Raw genomic sequence first — 18,982 nt, 5'->3', positions numbered from 1 at the left:
CTGGATTAGTTGTAGTTTCCGGGTCACCTTCAAAGGTAGCCCCACATAGAGTGCATTGCAGTAGTCCAAGCGAGAGATAACTAGAGCATCAGACCTAGCAATGTCCTGGGACGACGGAGGTTGCATTTCAGTGACAGGTGCAGGGCTGAGTCAAACACATCATCACCATCGTTTTAGTTGTATACCACCTTTCCGTAGTTCAATCCATGCTCGAGGTGGATTACAGCATGAAAAGATTTACGTAATCAACGAACATAAAATGCGCAAACAGTAAATAAAACGCATCGGAAAGTACGCAACCCAATGGAACGATTTCCACATAAATTATAGTAAGATCTAAAAATAATGAATGAATATCAACAATAACAACAAAACACCCTAAATAATGCCACAGCCCATGAATCTGTTCAGCCATCCACCTGTCCTCCTAGGCCAGGTGGGAAAAGGCCTGCAAGGCAGAGATAATAATAATAATAATAATAATAATAATAATAATAATTTATTCATTCATTTATTTCCCTCCCATCTGGCTGCGTTTCCCAGGACTCACAGCCAAGATGGTCTCCGGTCTCTTAAGCAGCCTTCGCTTCTGTAGCTGGAATCAGTCAGTCAGTCAGTCAAACAGCCAGTTACCTAGTGAATTTTGCACTGAGAAGGTGGGGAATTTATTAAAACAGCCCCTTTTAAGTTCAGTCCTTTTATGTCACCCCTTGGACATACATGAACAGCTGATAAGGTCATTCATTCAGTTTGTTATATGGGCAGCCCCCTCCCCCGTTTCCACGCATCCGTTATTGGCGCTACATTGCATTGAAGTCAGAAGTGACCTGGAAATGTCATAAAGACGTCACTGAAAGTTCACTAAGAGGGCGAAAGGGGGGCAGGGTGGGGTGGAACAGGGTGTTTGCAGGCTTCTTCAATGGGTTTCAATTATACATGATTTCAATGATGTACGTGGTGCCCTTGGAATGTAACCGCTGCATAAACGGTGGGCTGCCCATACTATTGGGTGAAGAAGAGCCCACTGAAACTTCAAAAGCAGGCATCCCCAAACTTGGCCCTCCAGCTGTTTTGGGACTACAATTCCCATCATCCCTAACTGTTCCTGTTACCTAGGGATGATGGGAGTTGTAGTCCCAAAACATCTGGAGGGCCGAGTTTGCAGATGCCTGTTCAAAAGGGTTCGGCAAAACAGAAGAGGCCACCTCAATCCATGCTTATATTCACACCCAAGAAGAAGAAAACAGAGACTGACCTGTACATTCATGTTGCAGCCCTTTGCCATAGTATCCTTTTTCACAGATGCACTCAAACTGGCCTGTGTGGGTCCCACATTTGCAGCTCGCCATGATATCGCAGCAGCTCTCGCTCCCTTCGCAAAGGTAGGAACAGTAAGATATGTCTTCTTGGATGTAGCTACCAGAAGGCAAATCTGTAACCGCACAGAGGGTGAGATGGGAAGGAAACAGGGTTCCAAACAAACAAGCGAGTTAAGAGATAATACTCGTAACTATGGCGAAAATAGTTTTTTTAATCAGGAACATTTTAACTTGGGGTGCAAAACCTGAAACGAACCGTAAGGATTTGCTTTGAATTTAATCCACATTCTTTGCTTGACTCTTAATGAGGCAAATATTTCATTGGCTACAAAGGAGAAATTTGGCGGCAGGTTGGGGAGAAGAGCTCATCGGTTCCCCTGCGATGCAACGATCCATTCATACATTTCCTCCTCTGCCCTTAAGCGCCTACAACTGTATGTTGATTTATAAGGACCTGACTCACTGGATAATTCTTCTACATGAGACTCAATTAAATAAATATAAGCTGCAGAAGAACAGAGCAGAAATATAACTTGTTCTTGGTTGCACCATATGCTGGTGTATAAAATTAAGACATCTCCATTCTAGATAGCCTCTCCTCCTTCCGGAGGGGAGGGGTTGTGAGCGGGAGCCGTTTCCCGCATTGGCAGGGGGTGTTCCGGCCCCCTGCGTCAGCTGTCCCAGTTGCCGCGCCATGCCTCCTGGCAGCCAACCAATCGGGTGGAAGCTGAGGGGCGGGGTTTAGCTGCTTATATGTGGTTGCACTCGTGGTTGGTTGCCTTGGTTGTCCAAGGGAATTTTGATCCAATTGGCAAATTGGCACCAGCCACTTGGTTTTTCACCTACCTCATAGCAAATCGTCACAACTTTTCGGGTATTGGTGGTTAAGCATTGGAATATGTTTGTGTATTGGAGGGCAGGGTGTGGCCACTGTCTACCCCTCCACTTTATGGGTATTACGTAGTAGTGGATCCTGTCCAACGCCCTTGCTGGTGGCTAAGGCTGTGGCACGACCCCCGGTGACATCGGGGGAAGCTTCCAGTTGTATTTGCATCAACAAGCTCCTCCTACTGGTGGTTAACCCTTGATAGACTCCCCCCTTCCTGAGGGGATGGAGTCACGCTCTGTTGTTTTATCCAGTGCCTAAGCCAATACCACTCACATGCTGTAATCAATAAAGTTGTGGCCTTTTTTTTAGCCCATTAACCTAATATACGGCGTCCTTGTGTCTTTCTTATCCTTAAGCGGGTGGCCGGTCCTCGACTCACAAACTTATTCTGAGGCTCTTAGGGGTGTCTGGTTTGACAATTTGCAAAACTGATTCAATTTAAGATGCTTCAAAGCATTATTTAGAAAGCACTGCCTGATTCTTAGAAGGTGAGATCAACTTTTATATCAGCTTATCAAAGAGCAATTATTTTCCTGGCAGACAGTACACTGTAAAGTACTTAATAACATTTGCAGGTTGAAGTAGTCCATAGACTATTCATGAAGTGCTTGAATTTGCACAAGAAGTCAAAGAGTCACCCCTCTGAATATCTTACCAAGTTAATCAGATAAAGCCCTTTCTAGTCAAGTGGCCCAACAGGAACGTCATAGGCAGTGCTCTAAACGTTTGTTGTGACTTAATAATGATTTCGGTGGTCGGAGAGGAAATCCCAAGAGCCTCGGTGTTTGTTTTTAGAAAATATATTTCAAGACTGCGCAATTCCAAAAGCACCCAAAGGCTTGAATTTGAGCCTTGTGCAGATGCTCATTTCATAGACTGCAGGGGTTGGGCTAGATGGCCGTCCCAACTCTACAATTCTATGATTCTATACGTTGAAAGAAACGTGTGGAGGAGGAGCAACTAGAATTGCCTCGGTTGTCCCCAGCTCCTGACCTATGGACATTAGTATACCACCCAGAGTATTTGGTTTTGTGAGCACTGTACAGATGTCGTTGTTGTTTTGAATTATAATTATTATTCAAGGTGCTGATTACACAAGAGCACACATAGACCTGAATGCTAAAGCAAGTGGAATCTAAATGTGTGATGTGCAGGGAGAAGCTGCAACGCTAATTTCTCCACAGGTGGAAGCAATAATAATAATAATAATAATAATAATAATAATAATAATAATAATAATTTATTAATTGTATTATTTATACCCCACCCATCTGGCTGGGTTTTGCCAGCCACTCTGGACAGAATAATCCCAACAGGATAATAATAATAATAATAATAATAATAATAATAATAATAATAATGTGATAAAACATCAAACATTAAAAGCTTCCCTAAACAGGGCTGCCTTCAGATGTCTTCTAAAAGTCAGATAGTTGTTTATTTCCTTGCCATCTGATGTGAGGGCGTTCCACAGGGTGGGCGCCACCACCGAGAAGGCCCTCTGCCTGGTTCCCTGTAACCTCACTTTTTGCAGTGAAGGAACTGCCAGAAGACCCTCGGAGCTGGACCTCAGTGTCCGGGCTGAACGATGGGGGTGGAGATGCTCCTTCAGGTATACTGGGCCGAAGCCGTTTAGGGCTTTAAAGGTCAGCACCAACACTTGGAATTGTGCTCAGAAAGAGTGCAGGTGGTATATAAATGCACTAGCAGAGACAATTTGGTGTCCCTGCCAGCATCTTTGCACTACATCGACCTCCACAGCCTCTCGCGCCCCACTCCTTCCCCCTCCCAGTAAGCAACAGCGACCCACCTGCCTGGGAGGTATCATAGCAGCTTCACTTCATCTGGCAAGTGGCTTTTACACGTGCATAAATGTGAACTGGCCACACCTGTTGCTGGCATGTGGTCCTCAGAGGGATGCTTAATTGTCTGACCCCAAAAAAGAGCTAGCCACCCCAGAGTTAAGGTGAATCTTACGCTCAGATTGCGTGTCATGCCATTCACAGGCCTCACGCTTGTTTTCTGTACGTTGGTGTTTAGCATTACTGCATTTGTGTATCTAAAAGGATGGTTTCCTTCAGCGCCTGAATTTTTAGTTGATCAACTATTTGATCAGGATTTCCTGATTAATGTAGAATTCAAATAAATAACAGAAGTTCAGTGTGATGACAATATTTCTGAATGCCATGAAAGTATTCTACATGGAGTGAAATGTGTTGCATTTTATCAAAATTCAGCTGGAAGGCAAGTACCTTCGTGGAGGGCTCTGCGAGCCAAAGCTTCAAACTCTGCGAAACTATGAAGCAAGTAGCAATGTTCCTCCTTCGGGTGAGAAGCCATGTCGTTCAGCTCCCGGATGTTGCCTTGCCATATCCCAAACGTGAAGATCTCGACTCCAAATTCACGCAAGGACGCTGCAATGGGCCTGGGGTCTCCTCCGTTGGAATAGCCATCGGTAATAAGTAATATCACCTTGGAAGCATTTGCACGGGAGTGAAGCAGTATTTGCTGGAAGAAAGGGGGGAGGGGAATAGCATCTCAAGGCCAAGTGCAAGCAAACTGGTGACCTACTCATGGTCTTTTCAGCCAGGGGGGCACTCCCTTTAGTTACACTGCTTAACTGCAGCTTTTGCAGGACCACCCAGCATTAAGACCGTAAGATCAACAAGCTTTCAGCAGCCAGCGTAGTTAAAAAGCCAAGTACTACTGACTCACAGTTCACACACTTATATTCAGCCTTAATACAGATGCTATATTATAGCATAATACAGATGCTATCAACCGGTCTTACAGGCAGTTTCTTATAATGAGAAGTCACCCACTTCTATATAATATAGAATATAGTATATATATAATATATAATATAGTATATAATTTATACCCCGCCCATCTGGCTGAGTTTCCCCAGCCACTCTGGGCAGCTCCCAATCAACAGTACAGCATTAAATATTAAAAACTTCCCTGAACAGGGCTGCCTATCAGATGCCTTCAGATAGCTGCTTATTTCCTTCACATTTGAAGGGAGGGTGTTCCACAGGGTGGGTGCCACAACCAAGAAGGCTCTCTGATTTGTGTTTATATGCAGGAAAACATTTGGGGACCATACAAGCCCTCTTCAGGAGGTCTACTCATGTGTAAAGCCAAAACAGGAGCCTACAGAGTTGCAGTGCAAACCTCTGAAGTGAGGGGGGGGGAGGGCTCCTGTGGTTGTGGAGGCTTCCTATAGTATTCAGAACCCATATCTAAACTGTGCACAGAGCTTTCATGAGTTCTCTCCTGCTTCAGAAGTTTGTTCTCCAACTCGTGGAGAGTGACTGAGCTAAGTTGCTCATTCCCACTCTCTCCCCTTGTGTACTGGTTTTACACAGAGGTAAAAAAGGTAAAGGTAAAGGACCCCTGGATTGTTAAGTCCAGTCAAAGGCGACTATGGGGATGCGACGCTCATCTCGCTTTTCAGGCCGAGGGAGCCGGTGTTTGTCCACAGACAGCTTTCCAAGTCATGTGGCCAGCAGGACTAAACCACTTCTGGTGCACTGGAACACCGTGACGGAAACCAGAGTGCACGGAAACGCTGTTTACCTTCCCACCGCAGTGGTACCTATTTATCTACTTGCACTGGTATGCTTTTGAACTGCTAGGTTGGCAGGAGCTGGGACAGAGCAACGGGAGCTCACCCCGTCACCAGGATTCGAACTGCCAAACTTCCGATCGGCAAGTCCAAGAGGCTCAGTGGTTTAGACCACAGCATCACCCATGTCCTTCCTACAGAAGGAGTGGGCCACACACACAAATGCTTCCCCCCCCCCATTGGAGGTCATTTTCAGGGATGCTGCTCAGCTGTGGAGAAAGGAAATAGTGAGTCGGAATGTGGGGAGACAATTCTATAGGAAACAGAATAATTTATCACCTCTAAAAAACAGGCCACCTTTTGCTTTGGGAGGACAGAACCAGGTTAAAACATAAGTTCTACTCCTCTGTTTTGGCCCCACGCCTCCTGAAATTCTGATAAACCAAATTTCTCTTTATCCTAAGTTTTGCCCAGAAGTTCATTTAGGAGTCACCTGTGGGCAACCTCGTTGTTGGGCCTAATTAGTCCTCTCATAAACAACAGAGATTATATATATGCCCTGCATTTTTAAACTTTCAGGTCATGTTCCCATGTTTTGTTACTTCCTCAGCTGAAAATTCCAATATAGCCCCAGCTCCCTCAGAGTCAGACAGTCCTGGCTGGCCTCCATTGGCTCCAAACAATGGACCCACAAGGTGGGTGGGGGTGGGGTGGGGGTGTCGAAGGAAAACAAGAGACTGTGGTTTCATTCCAAGCATTGCAATATCGCAGCTGAAACTACTATGTCCAAAACACATAAAACACAAGCAAGACCTTAGGGTGTGACGAACCTCTGCTAATCTTCATATTGTACCAGAAGTACAGAATATTAGAATACGTTCTTAGTTACTCCTTTTTCATATACCAGAAAGTCCTATCTTTGCCAATAAACCTGAACGGTGCTTATATTTTATATGGTGTTCCTTTCTTTTCTTTTTTTTAAATAATTTTTATTAAATTTTCCATTTTAACAATCCAATCAAATCACATTAAATATTACAAATTATACAAATACATATCATATAGTCTGAATATTCTGCCAAATTATAAATTTTTATTGGGACTTCCCATGCTTCAAGTTCGGTGGGGCTCTGATCATCTTATGTCTCTACTGCCTTGAGTTTCCAATAGTTCCTTTAAATCTTCCTGTTGTTACCCTTATATGGTGTTTCTTTCTTTCGTTTTTTAATTAAAACAATGCGTTTTTTTAAACAACATCTAGAAGGCCACAGGTTTACCAACCCCATTTTTTTCCTGTTGAGAAGATCAGCCATCATTTCATACACCCCTTCCCTTAAATTTCATGTCATTTTTTCCAAGGACATGTCAGCAACATGAAATGTGTTTGGTGTGAAGGAATGTTCCAAGGGGAATAAATGTTTATTTACATGTCCACAGTAACTAAGGACCCACATTAGAGTGGCTCTGGTTAACACAATGAATATATTTACATTGTGGCAATGTGGGACAAAGTATTTTTGTACCTGAATCCAGTGAGATAACAAGGATATGCAAGATAATACAATTACTAACATATTTTTGAGTTTATCTGGCTAAGTATTCGATCTCTTACAACTGGAAGAAAACACACTCCACGGTAGAAGAATTTAGGGTGAATATGCCCCATAAATCTTAAATAGTAAAATGCTGAAGCAAAGTTTGAAATTGATTGTAAAAAATTCCTTAAACTCTCTTAGAATTAACCGTGCAATTAGGTCCCTTAACACTTTGTAATTGATTAACCTGTCAGTTCAAAGTCTGCTTTTTCAGTAAATGTTTTTCTTCACTCCACTAGGAAAAGCTCAGCTATTTTTCTTTCTCGCACCGCTAAGTAAAGATAACTAATTGCATTCCTTCCTTCAGCACAGCCGGCAACAGTAATATGACTGCCTTTGTTTCTTCTATCACAGGGAGTAATTGCACGTCCCAGAGAGCAGGAGATAAAACAACTCAGTGGCTATTCTTGATCTCTAGCAAGAGATCTCTTGAAAGAGCAACACCAAGGAGTCTTCAAATTAAAATTGTATTTTAAAGCAAAGGTAGATAACTAGGCTGTAACTGTATCATAAATCACAGAGCAGTGACTAACCTGAATACTCATTTGCATTTAATTAATTTTCATCTCCTTTGTTCCACCTTACAAATACAGTGCTACCCTGGTTCTCGAATGCCTTGGTACTCAAACAACTTGGAACCCAAACACTGCAAACCCGGAAGTAAGCGTTCCAGTTTGTGAACTATTTTCGGAAGCTGAACGTGCTCCGTTTTGAGTGTTCCGCTTCTGATTTGACTGCCACACTTCCATTCTGAGTGTTCCGCTGAGGTCTGTCTGATTTCCGCAGCCCCGGTTAACTGTGGTAGCTCAGCTCTCCCTGGCCTCATACTCTGAGAAGCAAATCACAAGAGCAGGCGCCAGCAAAAATCACAATGCAGGAAAAACCATGCAGCCAGCCAAGGGCTCTCCATATCTCCATCCTTATTTCAGTTTAGCTGGTGATATATCATGAATGCTGAAATATTGACCAACCCTAATGTATTATCTAAAAAGCAGAGACATCACCTTGCCAACAAAGGTCCGTATAGTTAAAACTATGGTTTTCCCAATAGTGATGTATGGAAGTGAGAGCTGGACCCTAAAGAAGGCTGATTGCTGAAGAATTGATGCTTTTGAATTATGGTGTTGGAGGAGACTCTTGAGAGTCCCATGGACTGCAAGAAGATCAAACCTCTCTATTCTGAAGGAAATCAGGCCTGAGTGCTCACTGGAAGGACAGATCGTGAAGCCGAGGCTCCTGTACTTTGGCCATCTCATGAGAAGAGAAGACTCCCTGGAAAAGGCCCGTAATGTTGGGAAAGGTGGAGGGCACAAGGAGAAGGGGATGACAGAGGACGAGATGGTTGGACAGTGTTCTCGGAGCTACCAGCATGAGTTTGACCAAACTGTGGGAGGCAGTGGAAGACAGGAGTGCCTGGCGTGCTCTGGTCCATGGGGTCACAAAGAGTCGGGCATGACTAAAAGACTAAACAACAACAACAATGTATTATCACCTTAAGCATAGCACTACTGTATTAGTATTACCCCAGGCGGACCTGCAGTGTAGTGGACGGAATATTGGACTTGGCCCAGGAAGTCTGGGTTGAAAGTTCCATTCAGCCACAAAGCTACTGCTCAGTCTTGGGTGAGTGACTATCAGGGGCTATTCAAACTGGCTGACTCAGCTTTATAAAATGCAAGATATCCATAAAACGTAGAATATGCGTTCTAAACTTTGCAGGCCAGGAATAAGACCTTCTGCAGCAGAATTCTATTCACTTCTAGTCAGAAAACGTATGGATCTTCTATGACCACTTTTCTGAGAGAAGCTCCGTGAAATTCAATGGAGCTTAGATTCATTTGTGGTATTTGGACCATAAGTCAATGGTTACGGCTACAATACTCCAGAGCTCCTACCACACCAGTTGTCCTTTTGTTCCATAGGAACAACAGTTTACATATCAATAGTCTATAATGCACTTCCATAAAGATTTTGGGTATATTTTGGAGAGCCTCTTGAAAAAAAGGATTTGAGTCTTTTTGTGCAAACGTAATGAAATAATTATTTTTAAATTTGGGGAAGCAAGTGAACATGGGTGAATAATTAAAGTTAGTAAAGGAGAAATATCACAAAGGAACCACAAGGAGCATAGGTGTAATACAATAGTGTTTAAAAATAGAGGACAGTGGCATAATAGCTCACAAGAAGAGAAAAAAGGTGGTTGTTACATTGAAGTGCAAGTTCCTCTATTCATTCCAGTAATGGCATTTCAACATAATAGAAGTCTTCTATAATCCCTACCAGGACAGGACAGTACTGTTTGTATCTCCAAGTTGCAATTTGTCTGGCAAGAAGATTCACAAGGTAAGAGCCCCTTAGAAAACGGACGAGATATATTAAATATCAAGAGAGAACCAATTACATCTGGCTGAGTCAATCTACAGCACACAATACTTCATTACAAGAAGATAGTGATTCTAGCATCCTCATTTTAGCGGATCAATGGATTATGTTGGGAGGAATTGTATCATCCTAACAAATCACATTTAAAATAAGTAGTGGTCCAAATCAGGACAAAATTATTTGTGCTTATGGTCCACTGAATTCAACAGGCCAGCTTAGTTGCAGCTACTGTATTTTTTGCTCTATAAGACTCACTTTTTCCCTCCTAAAAAGTAAGGGGGAATGTGTGTGCGTCTTATGGAGCGAATGCAGGCTGCGCAGCTATCCCAGAAGCCAGAACAGCAAGAGGGATTGCTGCTTTCACTGCGCAGCGATCCCTCTTGCTGTTTTGGCTTCTGAGATTCAGAATATATTTTTTCTTGTTTTCCTCCTCCAAAAACTAGGTGTGTCTTATGGTCTGGTGTGTCTTATAGAGCGAAAAATACGGTAGTTTCTGCCCCATTAATTTCAATGGGGCTTTAGTGAGACTAATCTGTCTTGGATTTGGGCCAGTGTGTTGAACTTTGTGACACTGAAATCAGTGGCAATTCCTCCAAGTCAGGATGAAATGAGTAGATTATATACCTCTGGAGATACTGTTCTAGACCGCTAAGGCTCTATCTAGCTCTAAAGATGTTGTACTCCAATTGCTGATGTTTATACTGATGTTCTGTGTGATTATTGAAATGGAATTTGTGAAACAGTAACTAAAACGAATTTAAAAAGAATCAGTGGCAAAATATCCTAGAGATAATGCTATACCTTATGATAATATACCAAACGGATTCAAACCAATTCCTTGCTCCTAACCACACTGGGCAAAGAACACTTGGGATATTCCTAACTGGATTTGAAACCTATTTAGATACACCGAGCATTGAACTAGATCAATGATATACAGTGGGGTTGCTATCTCTGGTACCCTGGAAGATGCTTTCTGATATGCTGATAAATCAACGTAGAATGAATTACCCTTTGCTCCTAAAAACCAACAGAAATTCCTGAAGAAACAAAGGTTACTGAAAAATAATTGCAGAGGAATGGTTGGGTTAAGTCTGCTGCAGTTATAACTACGGAATGTTAAAGCAACGGAAACTAACAAATTTATTGTGATATAGCCTTAAAGGTAAAGGGACCCCTGACCATTAGGTCCAGTCATGGCCGATTCTGGGGTTGTGGCACTCATCTCGCTTTATTGGCCGAGGGAGCCGGCGTACAGCTTCCGGGTCATGTGGCCAGCATGACTGAGCTGCTTCTGGCAAACCAGAGCAGCGCATGAAAATGCAGTTTACCTTCCCACCGGAGCGGTACCTATTTATCTACTTGCACTTTGACGTGCTTTTGAACTGCTAGGTTGGCAGGAGCAGGGACCGAGCAACGGGAGCTCACCCCGTCATGGGGATTCGAACTGCTGACTTTCTGATCGGCAAGTCCTAGGCTCTGTGGTTTAACCCACAGCGCCACCCGCGTCCATATAGCCTTATGTCATAATAAATTTGTAAGTCTTCAAAAAAAACTTTTTTGGGGGGGTGTTTTTATTTTAAAAATTAGCCACTTCATGAATTGCATGCACTCCTTTGCATCAAGAACTGCAGAGCTGTATGGGTGGAATTGGACCATTTTGAACTGTGTGTGAATACAAGCAGCAGAATCCTATGCACGTTCACTCAGAAGTAAGGAGCACAGTGTTCAAGCATGTGGCTTACTCCCAGGAAAGTGTGCACAGAATTACAGCATAAGAGAAATATGCAGACAAGATAGGGGTGTCATAAATGCTCTTGTGCAGCACTACTGAGCATATTCACATAGAATTAGACCCCACAGACCTCAACAGGACTGACTCCCTACAAAGCTCGCATTCAATGGCAGCCATACCCACCTGAAATTTGTGGATTTACTTGCAAATTTTGTTAGTGTTAAGGTAGAAAGCAAGAAAGACATTTTACAAGTAGATCTATATTCAAGTAAGTGATGATTTTTATATTTGAACCACCCTGAGACCTGCGGGTACAGGACGGTATACAAATTTAATAAATAATAATAATAACAATAATAATAATATATATTTGAATTGGGAAATGCATCATTCAAACTTAAATTATAAAAAAAATTCATTACCTCTTACTTATTCCTGCTTAAATAAAAAAAAGTTCCTACGTTAACATAGACAATTTTTTTTTTTTTACCTTTTTCATACAAAACTCCCTGGACCTGATCCAGGCAACATTAAGCAACAGCGCAATCCATGTTTACTCAGAAGTAAGCCCCTCTGAGTTCTATGGGACTTGCTCCCAGTTAAGTGTGTGGGATATGCAGCTAGGTTAAGCTCCACCGATTTGAGTGAGACATGAAAGTATTTAACTTTGCCCTATATTTTATGCACATCTTTAATAATAAATGTATTTGTGTAGGACATGTTACAGAGGATATTTTTTTAAAAGGAACATGATTAAGTTGCCACATAAAAATAAGATAATTTTAATGCCCCAAGCAAGAGACTGTGAATAATTTCTGTCTCACAGAGCAAATAAAAGCCTTAGCTTTACCTTACACTTTTGAGATGACAGAACAGTATCAAGATTGCTACTGAACCCTGATTCAATTTCTTCACCTGCTTAGTGGATTGTTGTATTTTTTATGTTGTGAGCCACCTTGGGATGTTACATGATAGGCGTTATACAAATACCTAAAGAGTCATTTCTTAAATAAAAGCTGCCACATTCCACTTTACCACATGACAAATGCCATGCAGATTTCCAGAGATCTTCTATGATATACAGTGGTATCCCGCAAGACGAATGCCTCGCAAGACGAAAACTCCCTAGACGAAAGGGTTTTCCGTTTTCTGAGTTGCTTCGCAAGACGAATTTCCCTATGGGCTTGCTTCGCAAGACGAAAACGTCTTGTGCCTTTTTTTTTAAAACCGCCAATGCATTCCTGTGGGAAACCGTCAATACACATTGGTGCTTCGCAAGACGAAAAAACTCGTAGAACGAAAAAACTCGCAGAACGAATTAATTTCGTCTTGCGGGGCACCACTGTACACTGTGTATATTATATATGTGATGAAGTAGGCTCCAGGCCACAAAAGCATACACCATAATGAATTTGTTATTCTTTATAGTACCACAAGCTGTCAGGAAAATGGTTACAGTCAAACCTTGGTTCCCGAACGCCTCCATTTTGGAACGTTTCCGTTCCCGAATGCTGAAAACCCGGAAGTAACTCCTGTGGTTTTTGAACGGTTTTCAGAAGCCGAACATGCTACGCGGCTTCCATTTTGAATTTCTCTATTGTATTGAGGCTTCCACTTTCAGTTTTTGGTTGTTGAACATTTCGGAAGTCGAATGGTCTTCCGGAATGGATTACGTTTGACAACTGAGGTTTGTAATACATGCGATCATAGCTTTCCTCAATAAATAAGGGCTCTTACCAAGTGGTTAACGTGTGTTGAATTATTAGAGCTAACTTAACGTTAGGCAAGAGAAATGCATATAAACATAGAAATAATATTACATGCTAAAACAGATAACTCTCATTATTACGGTGAAAATGTGAAAATGACAATTTGACAACTCTGAGGCTCAAAAAACGAGTTAAATGCTGTCGTAAATATGCATCCATGTAATTTCATGATCTGAGTGTTTTAACCGATTCCTATTCATTCAGTGTTGATAATCCTGGGAATCATTTTCTTAACCCCCCTCCCCCCCCAAAAAAAAACACCATTGGTGCAGCAAGGACTTTATTAGCCCAGAGGTGGAAGCAACAGTAACTACCAACAACTGAAGAGTGGAAGATGAAGAGGATGGAATATGCAGAGCTGGCAAAGCTGACTGGGAAAATCTGAAACCAGCGCGATCAAGCTTTCCAAAAAGACTGGGGTAAATTTATACAATATTTGAAAGACAATTGCAAACAATTAAAAACACCAGCAGGACTGGCTTAAGAATCCTTGTAATGATGATGGCTCTACCACTTTACATATTCTTTTAAAAATGTGAAATGGTGTATTGTGAACAGGAAGAAAGACAACCGTGGTGACAAAGTAAAGAATTACAGTGGTGTCCAAACTTTTTTTAAAAAGGACCAGATTTGATGAAGTGAAGGGCCGTGAGGGCTGATCAAAGGGCCAACCACGGTTGTTGACCTTTTTTTAAGGAAATAAACTGCCACAGGGGCCAGATTAAAGTGACCGGCAAGCCAGATTAGGCCCCCGAAACAGACTTTGGGCATGCCTGATATAAGGTAACCATGAGATGGGGGGGGGGGTTGTTGACAAGCTCATATGAGCAAAAGTTAATTGTGAAAAATGAGGAAGTATTTATATACAGTGGTACCTCGGGTTAAGAACTTAATTCGTTCCGGAGGTCTGTTCTTAACCTGAAATTGTTCTTAACCTGAAGCACCACTTTAGCTAATGGGGCCTCCTGCTGCTGCTGCGCCTCCGGGGCACGCTTTGTGTTCTCATTCTGAAGCAAAGTTCTTAACACCAGGTACTATTTCTGGCTTAGAGGAGACTGTAACCTGAAGCTTATGTAACCCGAGGTACCACTGTATTGTAAAATGGAAACTTCATAAAATAACAACAACAACAACAACAAAACCTTGGAGCATTCCTTAGTGGAGGATAAGATGTAAGTGAGTGTGGAAGGGGGCTTCATTAGTATGCCTTACTCAGTATCCCATTAGTATCCCTTACCCATGAGGGACCTGGGTGAAACCACCCCTGCCCCCCCCCCAGGGGAGCAGAGGTGCTTTCACCCCAGCACCTCATGGGCCCAGGCTCATGTTTTTCCTCCCTCCACTTTTCAACATTGCAATGTAACACTATATAGTGGAACCTTGGTTCTCGAACAGCTTATTTGACGAACAAATCAGCTCCCGGATGCCGAAAACCTGGAAGTAGGTATTCCGGTTTTTGGAAGCCGAACATCTGACGCGGCTTCCACTTGCATGCAGGAAGCTCCTGCAGCCAATCGGAAACTGCACCCTGGTTTTCCAACGTTTCGGAAGTTGAGTGGACTTCCAGAAAAGATTATGTTCGAGAACCAAGGTACCACTGTATATCAAGAGGGTGAATTGGCATTTGAACCAAGGGACGCGTAGCACTGTGGGTCAAACCACAGAGCCTAGGACTTGACAATCAGAAGGTTGGCGGTTTGAATCCCCACAACGGGGTGAGCTCCTGTTGCTCGGTCCCAGCTCCTGCCAACCTAGCAGTTTGAAAGCACCTCAAAGTGCAAGAAGATAAATAGGTACTGCTCCGGCGGGAAGGTAAACGGCGTTTCCGTGCGCTGCTCTGGTTCGCCAGAAGCAGCTTCGTCATGCTGGCCACATGACCCGGAAGCTGTACGCCGGCTCCCTCGGCCAATAAAGTGAGATGAGCGCCGCAACCCCAGAGTCGGCCACGACTGGACCTAATGGTCAGGGGTACCTTTACCTTTACCACTATATCACAATGTTTGGGTGGCGATACATTGTGATGTTGAAAAGCTGATATCACCCAGCCCCACATCAGTGCCATAGCTACTGGGGGGGGGGAGGCGGGAAGAGAGCTAGTCAGTTTTTGCCCAGGTGAAACCTCCAGAGGGGCACCATTGAGGCCCCCCATCCTGTATTCGTGTGTATGCAAATGCACAAGGCGGGTGCCATACTGGGTCTTTGACCTGGGTGAAATGAAGCCTAGTTTCACCCTGAAATTGCATGTGACCCTACAACTCTATGTATATATCAAAGCTACATTGGTTTTTGGTAATGTAGATGTGTTTATTTGTCTATGTGTGCTGAAAGTATTCATTTTGGAGGTAACAATGTTTCCCGTTGGAAGTCAGCAAATTACACTGACACAAACATTTTGTTCAAAACTATTGCTGTTACTCAAGTACCTTCTGGGAGCAACTCGGCTTTGCCTGCTAAAAGGCTTCTACAACTTAACTAGCGCAAGCGTGAGCTGTATGTTCAGTACCAGTCGCCACCACAAATATAGAATGAAGGTAATACATTGGTATCTCGGGTTAAGTACTTAATTCATTCCAGAGGTCTGTTCTTAACCTGAAGCTGTTCTTAACCTGAAGCACCACTTTAGCTAATGGGGACTCCTGCTGCTGCTGTCGCGCTGCCGGAGCACGATTTCTGTTCTCCTCCTGAAGCAAAGTTCTTAACCTGAGGTAATATTTCTGGGTTAGCGGAGTCTGTAACCTGAAGCGTATGTAACCCGAGGTACCACTGTATACATAATTCCTGGTGTGCATGCAGCTCAGAGTTTGTGGCGTGCACATTTTGAAGATACGTGTCCTAAATTTGGAAATCGCTGGAACTCAACTTCAAAAAAACTGAAGATTTTTGAAGGTCTTGGGGGGTGGGGACCCATAATGCAAGCATCAGAGAACTAGACACTTACTTTTGTCAAATTTAATGTATCCCTATAAAAATGTTTATGTGGAGGGAACATAAAGGCAAGGCCTGCCCCACAAAATCAATCACATGATGTAGCACATGCACACCATTTGAATCTCCATCAACTTTGGCCCCCTTCCCTCAAATATTTTATGGGGAGGGGGGCAAAGGGACCTTGGCCCCTAAGGGTTGTCATCTATGCATGAGGGTCATGTATTTCACCCCTCCTGCAATGCAGGAATCTTTTGTCCAATGTGCGGCTCAAACACACATCAAAGAGCAAGTAGATAAATAGGTACCACTCTGGCGGGAAGGTAAACGGCGTCTCCGTGCGCTGCTCTGGTTCGCCAGAAGCGGCTCAGTCATGCTGGTCACATGACTCGGAAGCTGTATGCCGGCTCCCTCGTCCAATAAAGTGAGATGAGTGCCGCAACCCCAGAGTCGTCCGCGGCTGGACCTAATGGTCAGGGGTCCCTTTACCTTTTATATATAGGGTGCCTACATTCTGCATGGACTGGTTGCATGGCAACATGTGCAAATGGCTTGAGATACCTATTAGGTCCATAAATAGCACATATTCAACACAAAAAAACAGTGGCAATTTGTTGTTGACAAAGGACAGCTGGACATCTAAAGGGTCCCATTACCTTCAGTAGCTGAGGGCCTCATCAAACCTAAATCCGGCCCTGAGCCCCACACTGAGCAAAAGTTTCATGCATTGCAGGGTTTTGGGCTAGAATAGATTATCCTTGTGGTCCCTTCCAACTCTACAGTTCTCTGATTCGATGACCCTGAGATGAAGAATCTCATGCTCCACCAGCTGAGCTATCTGCACGGGAGATGCCAGGGACTGACCCTGGACTCTTCTGCCTGCAATGCAGATGCTTTGTCTTTGAGCAGAACATCTAACTTCAAGGAGCCAAGGTCTCTTCGCCAGCCCTAAAATATTTGAGGGCTCCTCCCCTCCCCCAAGGTGATAGGCATCGACAGTGCTATTTTTCTAGAAAAATAGGTGCCACACTTTTTCTAACAACAAAGAAGAAGGTGCCAGTCCTGGGTACCATTGAGTACCCCCTGGGCAGAAAAGCACCAAGTATCGCCATTCAAAGAGTGGTCAAGAATGCTGACGCGGCTTACTTGGGCCCCCCAATATTTTACTCAAGTTGGCACCTTTGGGTCCCCCAACGAAATCTTTGATGGGGCCAAAAAATGTATATTAAATAAATTATGGGCATTGGCATTCAAATGGTGTGGTGTGCCGGACATGTGATCCATTATGCAGGATGGGGCTTGTTGTTGTTTAGTCGTGTCCGACTCTTCCTTACCCCATGGACCAGAGCATGCCAGGCACTCCTGTCTTCCACTGCCTCCCGCAGTTTGGTCAAACTCATGCTGGTAGCTTCGAGAACACTGTCCAACCAACTCGCCCTCTGTTGTTCCCTTCTCCTTGTGCCCTCCTTGTGCCCTCCCAAAGGACGGGGCTTATCTGCCCCCTAACATTACATTCAAGTCGCCCTCCTGCTGGAGGGCACCACGTTGGCACCCACCCTGCGCGTTCCGACGTTACCCCCGCCACTCACCGCCGCTTGCTGGAAGGCGCCCTTGGTGTAGGTGCCGCCCCCTCGGTAGCCGATGGCCGGGATCTCCCTGCCGAGCAAGGCGCACTTGTGCTGCTGCCGAGCCCGCGCCGTCGCGGGCGAGATGTAGTCGACTCTCGGCACCACGTTGTTCTTGGACGAGAAGGTGACGAGGGCGACGCGCGTGGCCGTGGGCACCACGGGGAAGTCGGACAGCAGCTTCTTGACGAAGCGCAGCTCGCTGCGGAAATTGGCCTGGCCCACGCTCGACGACTCGTCCACGAGGAAGACCAGCTCCAGGCGCCCGCTCCGCTCCCTCAGGCGCCGCACTTGCCGCTTGAAAGCCCGGCCCAGCTTCTCCACTTTGCCCTCCGTCGTCGCCGGCGAGGGTGACGCCGAGCGCGCAGCCAGGGAGCTCAAGTCGACGGGGCGGGAGAGGCTGAGCGGCTGCGGCGGCGCCCAGCCCCACACCAGCGACGCGCCGCCCCACAGGTACACCGCCAGCAGGGGCCACATCCCCCCGGGTCCAACTCGGATCGCCTCCCCCCAGCTGCGCGCGCCGGACGCCCCTTCGAGCTTCTCCCCTCTCGCGCGCGAAGCCCTTTCTTTTTTGAGAGCGCACGTGGAGAGATAGAGAGCCCTGGGCGCGCTCGGCAGCGGCGTCTAGCCTCTGACTGCGAGGAAGAAGGAAAGCGCTGCCGTCCCTCAAGCCCTTCCCCGACGTGTTTCTGAAAAGGAGGAAGAAGGGGGCACCGGCGAGAAAGAGAGAGGAAGCTCCGTCCTCCTCCTGCTCCTCCCCTTCGCTCAAGTCGCGGCTGACTCCGGATTCCTTGTCACCCGAGCGCCGTCGGTGTCTGCCAGGCTGTCAACATTCCCGGCGGCGCAAACACATCGGCACCGAGGCTTAAGCTCTGATTGATCCCATATGTCTGGCAGGCAGCGCCGGACGGAGGGGAGGGAGGGAGAGAGAGAGAGAGGGGCGGCGAGAGGATGCCGGGCTCGAGGGATGCATCCAGATACCACGAGTGCCACGGTAATTGGAAACACTTTGTAGCAGCAGGCGCAGCGGGAGACCCGGGAGTGGGGGTGGCCGGTTGGGGGGGGGGAGTGTGTGTTTGACTGAAGGGGGGAACGCAACCTCCCGCTTCCAGGAAGCCTCCTATCTCGCCCAGTGTTTTCCCAGGTCCCTTATTTCAAAGGAAGGCAAGTCCCAG

At 45.0% G+C, this 18,982-nt stretch overlaps 1 protein-coding gene across 2 annotated transcripts in view; it reads right to left on the bottom strand.

The window, feature by feature from the left end:
• SVEP1 (sushi, von Willebrand factor type A, EGF and pentraxin domain containing 1) overlaps positions 1-18,662 on the bottom strand; it is a 138,233-nt gene extending 119,571 nt beyond the window's left edge. Inside the window, exons 1-3 of one of the 2 annotated variants that reach the window (XR_014506257.1) lie at positions 17,772-18,662; positions 4,461-4,716; positions 1,256-1,432 (exon numbers count right to left, since the gene is read on the bottom strand). Coding sequence is in view for 1 of the 2 variants with exons in the window: in XM_083419154.1 (XP_083275280.1) it covers positions 1,256-1,432; positions 4,461-4,716; positions 17,772-18,284 (946 nt within the window). In the remaining variant the exon portion in view is untranslated. The remainder of the gene's footprint in view (positions 1-1,255; positions 1,433-4,460; positions 4,717-17,771) is intronic. The other variant, XM_083419154.1, reaches the window with a different exon arrangement.
• Between the last annotated feature and the right edge of the window lie 320 nt (positions 18,663-18,982).

The sequence above is a fragment of the Podarcis tiliguerta genome, assembly GCF_965153285.1.
Source record: "Podarcis tiliguerta genome assembly, chromosome: 17".
NCBI lineage: Eukaryota > Metazoa > Chordata > Lepidosauria > Squamata > Lacertidae > Podarcis > Podarcis tiliguerta.
This window is presented reverse-complemented; position numbering and strand designations above follow the sequence as displayed.